Source organism: Phoenix dactylifera, chromosome 8, assembly GCF_009389715.1.
Source record: "Phoenix dactylifera cultivar Barhee BC4 chromosome 8, palm_55x_up_171113_PBpolish2nd_filt_p, whole genome shotgun sequence".
Taxonomy (NCBI): Eukaryota; Viridiplantae; Streptophyta; class Magnoliopsida; order Arecales; family Arecaceae; genus Phoenix; species Phoenix dactylifera.
This window is the reverse complement of record NC_052399.1, coordinates 19,667,497-19,678,191: the sequence shown is the minus strand read 5'-3', so window position 1 is coordinate 19,678,191 and position 10,695 is coordinate 19,667,497. Positions and strand designations below refer to the sequence as shown.

Below are 10,695 nucleotides of genomic sequence, written 5' to 3'. Positions count from 1 at the left end.
TGATTCATCTAAAGGAAATGTTGAATGAATAAATTGTATTACTTACTTCTGTTTTTAATTTAGGATAAGCTGCTATATGTGTGAGAACCCGTGTAGACATGTATTTATTTTCACATCGGCTATGCACCAGGTAAATCTTGGATACTTGTACAGTACAAAAAAAAAACAAATAACACCTTTATGTTAGCTTTCCTGGGTGAGATTTCGAGTTGTGACAGTGTGTAGATAAATAAAGCCATGAGGGTTGATGTGTGACAATGAATTAATGTGGTAACGAGGCAATCTTGGTTGCACAACCTCATGAATAATAGAAATTGTTCTTGTATTATTCACGTGCTGAGCCACACATACTTTACCTCTTTCGTACATTGTTTTGAATCTCTGGATAGCTACAATAATAAAGAAAACTATCATCTTATAATACTGATTGCCACAGGGTACATGCTGAACCAACACATTTTCCTGAGATTAATTTCTATGATACTTTTCTTCCCAAATAAAATAAAGAAAAAAAAAGAACAAGAAAAAAAAAAGAGTAGTGCTACAAGGGACCTCTTCTTTATCTGCTCGTCTGTGATTGAGCCATGTCCATGGAGTGTATAATATAGCTTGCTATTTCATATATTGACGCCTACTCAATAATAGCCATCTTAACTAATCAAATAATGGATTTACTTGTACCATAGAATATGCTATTGATTTGGTTGTTTCTTTTTCAGTTGTACATATCTTAAGATGGGTCAGAGGAATCTTCACTTACATGATAGAAGAATCTCAATGCTATCATGCTAGTAAACAAAAGCCTCCGTATCCATCTTAGGTCTAATGGCTTTTGCTTCCTCCTACCTCCTTACCAGGAAAAAGCAATTACTCAGCAACTATAGTTCTTTCTCCATCAGTTATTAACAGTCAGTAATGTTTGTCATCTCTTTTGCAGGCGAGTCATAGAATAACCATGAAAAGCTCGGAATAAAACAATACACTCTTTCTCCACGCTGTAATATAAAAGGAATTTACTGTTGAGGACCCAAACACTCAGAGTTCGCATTTCCAGTTCTATAGTTCTCATAGATATTGGACAGTATTATTAACCCTGCCGATCCTATAAAACTTTGATTGGATTCTTTCTTAGTAACAGTAAAATAATGGTGCTACTTTATCGACTCATCATGGAGATTATAAAAATACTTGTGCATCTTAATGAGTCATCAATGACTTCTCGAATAAATAAATAAATTCTCAAACTTAAGTCATCGCAATGCCTGGTAGTGAACGATTGATGGGTCCACAAGAGTAAAATGAGGTAAAGCCCAGATATAATATTATGATGCCCTTCATATCAAGCAAAACAAGAAAGATCAATAGCCATAATGCCCATGTTAACAACAGAGGTGGGAGGCTTTGCTCTCAATCTGATAGCAAGCATAGTAGCTACAAAACACAGACAACAGAGAGAGACCAACAGTGCAACAACCAGAACAAGGAGAAGAGAGAGGGAACTTCACTTTCCCGGCCATGTGAACTACCCTAACAACAGAGGGTGGATAGAAGCCATGGCCTCTTTTATTTCCAACACAAGGACTCCCAGAAACAAATGACAGACATTGAAACGACAACAGGACTTTCTCTCTCTCTGTCTCTTCTCTTAAAATTTACCTCATTTACAGTTACAGGGGTTGCAGGTGCAGTTGGGTGCACACTTGCAGCCTCCGTTCTCTGATATAGCAGCCACGTCAGAACCTTCAAAGCGCCTGCAAGGAGAAGCCACCAACCCAGATCAACAAAATATCATCAGAAGGAAAGGATTTCCATACGAAAGGGCAATCCTAGAGGAGATTTCTTGGATTTTTTTTTCCTTTTTGTCGTTTGATACTGTTAAAGTTCCATCTCCATGGACAAATAGACTAAGAGTGTACTACTAACACTAGTATTGCCAAAGATCAGTTTAACAAGGGTTGGGAATCGGGTGGCTTGAGACAGACCCCTTTGGAGGTGCAACACCTGTGATCACGGTTTGAGTGGTGGTGTTCGTCTCCTCAGCCATGTCAGGATACATCTTGCATCTGCACTCAACAAACAAGAAAAAAAAAATAAGGACATGAAACGAGGGCGAGGACAATTAATTATAGAATGGCAGAGGTAAGGAAAACTTTATACTAAACTAGAAGATTCTCTCACCTAATTTATGATCAAAGTTGGAATCGAAATTAGAATAGGTTAGAATGAGATCAGTACGGTCATATTTCTTAACATGTTTGATTGGTGATTGGAATTAGAATAGAATTTGAATTCCAAAAGAGAGTATGGACTAAATTTTGGAGGATTAAGATATTCTCATTTTTTTAAGCTACTCAACTAACATGCCCCTAATAATATAATTTTAAATGCATCAAGAGTGATTTCTTTATGAAACCAATGGTAGATTGTGGCTTGCCCCAGTAGTCATACTCCTTAGTTTAGTAAGGAGAGGCTACTAATACAAGACTTGATGGTGCTCTCCTTGGATCAGGGTAATTATATAGATTGGATCCCTCCCTTTCTCTCAACCTCTTTGATCGAAGAATAGGAATCCATATCTCTTATATTCTAACTCTAAACAAAATATAGTCTGGTGGGCACAATTTCCGCAAACACCAATGGCTATGAAATTGTTAATTCAGTAACCAGTAACTAGAAAATTTATGAGAATTATATATTTTTATTTATAAGGAAAACAACAAAATATTTTTGGAGAATTTTTGGGAAAAATAATTATGATGGAAAATCAAACATCTAGAGAGCATTCATCATGTCTCTGTTAAGAAATTGATATGTATCTGCAATATTAAATGACAAAAGAGGATTAGTTTTGAACATTTTCCCAGAGATGGTAATTTTTTTTTTGGTAAAGTGGTAAATATCTTTCAACGCTTTTGCCGATCCAAGCAAAACGTCAGCCTTAGACAGAATAAAAAAGGAAAAATGTATACAAAAATATGAATTAAAATGAAAATCAATTTCATGACATCAGCACTCAAAACTCGGAGAAATAATAAAGAGAAACAGCCCCGAGACATAACAAAAGCAGTGAGTGCGCATATGCCTTTTTTTTTTTTTTTTAACGAGCACATTCAATAAAATTAGAAAATACAATTTCACGGAGAACAACAACCGAGAACGAAATGTCGAAGAAAAACGAATTATCACATAAAAAGAGAGAGCATTTGGAAATATAATATTTTCAATATACCCTGCACATCCGCTGCCGCATTTGCAGTCAGATCCACACCCGCAGTTCCCTCCACAGCAAGACATTTTTCTTTGGAAGAAGGACGAATGATGATAGCAGAAATTTCTTCAAATCACTTTGAAACCAGCTCTTTCTTGGATTAAGGCTGCCTTTTATTATAGAGGTTTGGAGGCAAGGGAGTGGAGTACCAGATCCACCGTAAATCCTTGATAAATTCATCCTAGCGCTTATTACTATTACACGTAAAAAGAAAAAAAAATTATTATTATACGTGCTGGTTTCTGTTTGGATCGGTTGGATGGGTCCACAATGGATCTGGACGAAGGAATAATTTCTCGTTCACTTGTTAGTATTCTTTGCCATGAAAATCGTTGCCGTTGCGGTCCAAGCCAGCCGTTTCGGATAATCCCTGCGTTTCAGTTCAAGTTTCACTCTGAAAACCTAAATATTTTTGTTAGAAGATAATTTCTGTGCACATGGTGCCTAAAAAAAATAATTGTAGCATGTTTGAGTGATCATTAAATAATGCATATTCCATAGGGGGCGTTTGGTATGGGGTGATCGTCCCAGGATCAAGGATGATATGGGTGAAGGTGATAAGATCACCGTGTTTGGTTACACCACGGTGATCCTACGTGGCGGTGATTCTAAATCACTTCCACTCCTCAAATTACCGCCCAACTCGGTGATTGGATATCCGTTCTTAAGGTCGGGAATCCAAAATCACCTCAGAGCAATGATCCTGTGTTGAAAGCTAAAGTCAAAAATACTCTCAATTTAGCAAAAAATTGATATATCAATATACCATCAATATATTATGTCAATATTATATATATAATATTATGTTGATATTATAATATTATATTAATGATATATATTATATTATAATATATTATTAATCATATTATTATTGGAAGATAATTTTAAATTATAGTAGAAATATATTATTATATTTTATATTTATATAATGAAAATATTTAATATATTACTCCTATTTACCTTATTTTTCTTATCAAAATAATTATTAGTATTAAAAAATTATTATAAGTATAAATAAAAATATTAATTCTATAATGAAAAATAACATATTTTATAAAATTAATAATTTATAGAAGTAATAAATATATTAATATTTTATTATAATATATTTTATATGATTAATAAATATATGATAAGGGCTACTAAAAGTAGAATATGTGATAAAATTATCTAGCTATTATAGGAATTAGCATCTTGACTTACATTTTTGATTCATGAGAATTAAAAATACGTAAAAAATTCATCTAAAATATATCAGGAGTATTTATGGTATTATGTGATCGGTAATCTTGAATCTCCGTACCATATCATACAAGTTACTCATAGAGATCTGAAAATTTTTAATCACTGGATCATAGCTTACGAAACATATTGATCTTAGATTATTAAAGATTAAATCATCACAACATTCGAATTATCGAGGATCTTAGATCAAGTGGTGATTAGGGGTTACCAAACGTCCCCAAAAAGGATTTTTACCATCACCAACAGCAAAACTCATGTCAACCAATTTTTACCAACAACAAATCTCATGTCAACCAATTTTTACCAACAACAAATCTCATGTCAATCAATTTTTTTCCATTCTCTGCAAACTCTCCCGTTGACTTCTCTGCACCCTCCCCATTGATCCCCACGCCTATCACATCAATTCATCAATGTCCAACTGAAAACATTAAATTCGAAGAAACCAAGTTCCTCTCAAGCATTTCATCAAACAGCTTCTTCACATCCTCGATGAAACCATGTTCTGCTAGTGAAGAAGCCAGAATTTTTTTAAGTAATGACTCTTTTTCTTTGTACTAATAATTTAAATCACTTTGCAAACTAGCCGGTAGAAATTATAAAAATTGGATTTCATAAGTTAGCATCAATATCTTAAATATTGAGAGTTACAATATTTTGGGGTGAAGGTGGCGAGTGGCGACGTGATATGACCAGCAGTTGGGTATTGGCCAAAGAGGTCTCGATAAGGTTGGTTCCGGTGGAGTATGAATCCGAATTTTTTTAATGTTGTCCTCGCCCAAACCCATTGCCATCTAGATGTCCACATCTTTTAGCTTGGAGAACTTGATTAGAACTCTCGTACTTCGTTCAGAGTTCGGTGCTGCTAAATGGGATCAAGCCCTCACGACCCCAAGACGAGAACGATAGTCTCGTATGCACAATATCATTAGTTAAAAATGAAAATATTTTTTAAAATTATTTTAAGTCACCAAAATTTAAAAATAAATTCTTTTATTAAAAATATTATTTAAATATTTTATACATTTTTTTAAAAAAAATGCCCAACCGAATATAAATTATTCCAAAATGGCCATTCTTAACAGGCCAACTGCATGTTTACGACAACAATAAAATAAATTAATTATCATAACCTGAAATCAACATAGCATTTTTGATTTTACCATCAAAGAGAAATCAAGCACTAGATACTCATATATTTACATAAAAAAGATATAAACGCGTAACCAGGGCCCGTTTCTTCCTTGTAAATTGCATCAATCCAATTTGTTGAAGTTAATACATTTCCAAGGAAAAAGATTGATCATGGAAAATGTTGCTGGAAATTGGACCCGGGGGCCGCCGCGAAGCCGGGGAAGGAGGGGCTTCCGCCGCAGGGGCGGCGATCGACGGCGCGCCGACTGGTGGCGTCCTCCTGGAGGGGCAGAGCTCCGCCGCTGGAAGGGTGGTCGACGGTGCGCCGGCTGGTGGCGTCCTCCACTGTGGGGTGCGAGTCCTGCAGGAAGAACCGGTGGCCGGGCTCCCCGGCGCCGGCCCTCCGATGCCTAAGTCAGAGGGGGCGAATATGTGGAGAGAGCGGGGAAGAGAGTATGTGGAGAAGACAGAGAGAATATTTGGATAAAATCAAGAGGATCAGTTTCCTCAATTGTCTGTGTTGTTTACTTCTTTCCACCCGGTCTAGGAGGGTTCTCTCCGGCTTCGGATTTTTTCTCCCGTTTTGGTCCCCCTTTCCTCTTCCCCCCAGGTTCCCTTTTATAGGAGGATTCGGTTACCTGGGAGGTGACAGTAGGTTTGTCCCGTTCTGTAATAATTGGGCACGATTTGGCCCATTAATGGCGTGATGGAGAACGGGACCGGATCAGACCGGAATCAGGGAGTTGTCACGGTCGATCGGACCTGTTGAAGTGGTTGAACCGCCGGCCGTGGTGGGCCTGGGGTCCGTGGATGGTAAGTGCATTTATTACCGAATGAACCGGCGGTCAGGGAGAGCCATACGCTCTGATGGTTCAGTGATCCGGAGATCGTCTTGGGCCGTGTTCATTAAATGACTGAGTGCATCGGAGACTTGAGGGAGCCTCGTGCATTAATGGCAGGTCGTGCTGAATACCTGCGGAGATCTTGTGCCTTGATGGCTTGAAGATAGCGGCAGGTTATAGTGGAGTTGTCAGGTCCCTTAGAGGGTCAAGCGAGAGTTGAATTATTTGGTAAAGGTATCGGCTCGGCAAGGGTGCCGAGCCGAGCTGGTCGCCCAGTGGGGCACCCTGTGGCGGGGTTGCTTGAGTACTCCTGGTCGGCGCCTTCTGGGCGAGCACCTCCTAGCCGAGCGCCTCTACTTGGCGCTGTCTCTGGTCAGCGCTTTCTACTTGAGCGCTTCTTTGGTCGGCGCCCGCTGGTCGGCTCTTTCTAGCCGAGCATCCCTACTTGGTTATTTCGGTTGGGCGCCTCTTGGCGCTTTCTCTGGTCGGCACTCTTTGGCCGAGCGCCTTTCCGGTCGGCGCTCCCTAGCCGAGCGCCTCCGTGGTGATGACTTGGGGTTTTTCCCCCAACACTACCCCCCGACTTCCGAGTTCCAGTTGGCTACCAGCTGGAGCGCGGGAAGTATCTTTAGTTGGGGCATTACGGATTCCGAAAATTTTAATTTGTCGCGCGTTTTGAATTATCGAGCGCTTCGAGATGCCTTTAATAGGCGGCGTCTCTCCTTTTCCGAGCCTAGTCCAGGACTCGACCAAGCCCTAAGGCGGTCATCAGGACTTGAACTTCAGCGAAGTTAGCGAGTTTCGATCCTCGCGTTGCCGGGGCGGACCAGATTCGTTTCCAACGAATGGGTCGAATGCCCGTCAGCTCGTGACGGGGATTCGCCGGACTTAGCATAATATTGTGCTGGTGTCATGAGCACTTCTTCGCCGAGACGATCGAAGGCGCTCTTCTGCTCGGTGTCCATTCTTGGAGGACATCGACAGGGAGAAATCCGAGAACAGAATAGATAATGTAGAAACATTAAATAAATGGGTACCTTGTACCGTGTGCGTCCTTGCGCCGAGGCGACTGAAGACGCTTCTCTGCTCGGACTCCGTTCTTTGGGGACGTCGGCAGAGAAATCCAAAAATAGAATAGACAATATAGAGATTAATGTAGAAACATTAAGTAAATGGGTACCTTGTACCGTGTGCATCCTTGCGCCGAGGCGACTGAAGACGCTTCTCTGCTCGGACTCCGTTCTTTGGGATTGTCGGCAGAGAAATCCAAAAATAGAATAGACAATATAGAGATTAATGTAGAAACATTAAGTAAATGGGTACCTTGTACTGTGTGCGTCCTTGCGCCGAGGCGACTGAAGACGCTTCTCTGCTCAGACTCCGTTCTTTGGGGACGTCGGCAGAGAAATCCAAAAATAGAATAGACAATATAGAGGTTAATGTAGAAACATTAAGTAAATGGGTACCTTGTACCGTGTGCGTCCTTGCGCCGAGGCGACTGAAGACGCTTCTCTGCTCGGACTCCGTTCTTTGGGGACGTCGGCAGAGAAATCCAAAAATAGAAGAGCGGGCTGAGCTCGTTGGCTGAAGACGATGGAGCACGAGCCGAGCTCGTCCGGTCAGAGAGGACCGCTACTCATCTCGATGTCTCGAGCATCCCTATAGCCGGGGCATCCCGACGTCTCGGGGCATCCTGACCGTGGTCAGGGTAGGAGCACGAGCCGAGCTCGTCCGGTCAAAGAGGACCGCTAACTCATAGCCAATGGAGCACGAGCCGAGCTCGTCCGGTCAGAGAGGACCGCTAACTCATAGCCGATGGAGCACGAGCCGAGCTCGTCCGGTCAGAGAGGACCGCTAACTCATATCCCGACGTCTCGGGCGTCCCTATAGCCGGGGCATCCCGACGTCTTGGGGCATCCTGACCGTGGTCAGGGTAGGAGCACGAGCCGAGCTCGTCCGGTCAGAGAGGACCGCTAACTCATAGCCGATGGAGCACGAGCCGAGCTCGTCCGGTCAGAGAGGACCGCTAACTCATAGCCGATGGAGCACGAGCCGAGCTCGTCCGGTCAGAGAGGACCGCTAACTCATATCCCGACGTCTCGGGCCATCCCGACGGATCGAGGCATCCCGTTGTGGCAGGGCATCCCAATATATTGGGGCATCCTGACGTCTCAGGGTAGGAGCACGAGCCGAGCTCGTCCGGTCAGAGAGGACCGCTAACTCATAGCCGATGGAGCACGAGCCGAGCTCGTCCGGTCAGAGAGGACCGCTAACTCATGGCCGATGGAGCACGAGCCGAGCTCGTCCGGTCAGAGAGGACCGCTAACTCATATCCCGGCGCCTCGGGCCATCCCGACGGATCGGGGCATCCCGTTGTGGCAGGGCATCCCGACCGTGGTCAGGGTAGGAGAAATAAACCTGACACCATGAGATAATCAGGAGAATCGGTGAGCTCAAAATGAGTATGCGGATCATAAGTTTGTTATGAAATGGAATTCATAAAATGAAATTCAATAATTGAATAATGGAGAACCCCTTAGGGTTCTACTGATGGTACACGCGGAGATTTTCAGAGCTCCAGCTCCGCGGAATGAGAGTCCCATCTAGAGACTCTAACTGATAAGTCCCGGGTCGGCGGATGCGCGTGACTCGGTATGGTCCTTCCCAGTTTGGGGCCAGCTTCCCTTGCTCAGTTGGTCGGGAGACTTCAGCTCTCCTGAGGACAAGGTCTCCTGGTCTGAAAGATTTGATTTTGACCCTGGCGTTGTAGTACTGAGCTGTCTTTTGCTGGTACCTCGCCATACGAACTCGGGCGGCCTCCCTTGTTTCCTCGATCAAGTCGAGGTTGCTTCTGAGCTGCGAAGAGTTGGAGCCGGCATCATGATGCTCGACTCTTGGAGAGGGAAGCCCAACTTCCAGTGGGATGACGGCCTCCGTTCCATATGTTAGGTTGAAGGGAGTCTCACCGGTGGGGACACGGAACGTGGTCCGGTAAGCCCACAGGACATTATATAGGTCTTCGACCCATTGTCCTTTGGATTTGTCGAGCCTGGCTTTGAGACCCTGCAAAATAGTACGATTTGTTACCTCGGTTTCTCCATTCGTTTGAGGATGCGCGACCGAGGTGAAGCGGTGGTCAATGCCAAGCTCGGAGCAGAACTCTCTGAAGTGAATGTTGTTGAATTGGCGACCGTTGTCAGAGATGAGGATGCGGGGAAGCCCGAATCTGCAGATAATGGACTTCCAAACAAAATCCCGCATCTTCTGCTCGGTGATCCGGGCAAGGGGCTCGGCTTCCACCCACTTGGTGAAGTAGTCGATGGAGACGACCAGAAATTTTCTTTGTCCGGTGGCCAGTGGAAATGGCCCTAGGATGTCAATTCCCCACTGGGCAAAGGGCCAAGGGGAGCTGATAGAAGTCAAAGGGGCCGAAGGCCGGTGCTGAACATTGGCGTTCCTTTGGCACCTGTCACATCTTTGGACGAAGTCCATAGCATCCTTCTGGAGTGTCGGCCAATAATATCCTTGGCGCAGAATTTTATGGGCCAATGCTCGCCCTCCCAAATGGTTCCCGCAAATCCCTTCGTGGACTTCGCGTAGGGCATAATCAGCCTCCGTTGGGCGGAGGCATCTGAGGAGGGGAGAGGTGAAGGATCTCCGATAGAGCTTTCCCTCGTACAATATGTACCGGGTAGCGAGGCGTTTGATCCGGCGAGCCTCTTGTTCGTCAGTGTGGAGGACTTCGTCTTGCAGGTAGCCGATGAGTTCGTCCATCCAGCTTGGCTCGAACTCAGTGCAGAGGGTCTGCTCGGGCTCATCTATATTGGGCTTTTGGAGATACTCCAGTACTGCCTCCTTGGGAAGCTCGCTCATGCGAGAGGACGCCAGCTTTGATAGCTGGTCGGCCCTGAGGTTCTCCGACCTGGCAACATGTTGAATGTGAAAAGAGTCCAGGGTCGAGGCGAGATCCCGTACCTTCTGAAGATACTTCTGCATGGTCGGGTCTCTGGCTTCGAAGTCGCCCACAATTTGGTTGACGACGAGCTGAGAATCACTTAAGGCCTTCAAGTCCTTCACTCCTAGCTCTTTGGCTAGCTTGAGCCCGGCGACGAGCGCTTCGTACTCCGCCATATTATTGGAAGCAGGGAACTCGAGGCGCAAGGCTTGCTCGGCGACCACCCCTTCTGGGCTGGTGAGGATGAGCCC

The 10,695-nt window shown here is 43.8% G+C and overlaps 1 protein-coding gene across 1 annotated transcript; it reads right to left on the bottom strand.

Annotated features, from left to right (window-relative positions):
- Positions 1-1,315: 1,315 nt before the first annotated feature.
- LOC103703028 (metallothionein-like protein 2) lies at positions 1,316-3,698 on the bottom strand. The gene is made up of 3 exons (XM_008785726.4): positions 3,230-3,698; positions 1,983-2,063; positions 1,316-1,751 (listed from the first exon to the last, which is right to left on the bottom strand). Exons 1-3 carry the CDS (start codon positions 3,292-3,294, stop codon positions 1,658-1,660), a joined length of 240 nt encoding a protein of 79 aa, XP_008783948.1. The 5' UTR covers positions 3,295-3,698; the 3' UTR covers positions 1,316-1,657.
- Between the last annotated feature and the right edge of the window lie 6,997 nt (positions 3,699-10,695).

Bases quoted from the DNA above. Each gene is read 5' to 3' on its own strand.
- LOC103703028 (XM_008785726.4), bottom strand. From the start codon at position 3,294: ATGTCTTGCTGTGGAGGGAACTGCGGGTGTGGATCTGACTGCAAATGC. The intron at 2,064-3,229 runs GTATATTGAAAA...TGTTGAGTGCAG, and splicing joins TGCGGCAGCGGATGTGCAGG to ATGCAAGATGTATCCTGACA. The intron at 1,752-1,982 runs GTCTGTCTCAAG...TTCTCCTTGCAG, and splicing joins GGTGTTGCACCTCCAAAGGG to GCGCTTTGAAGGTTCTGACG.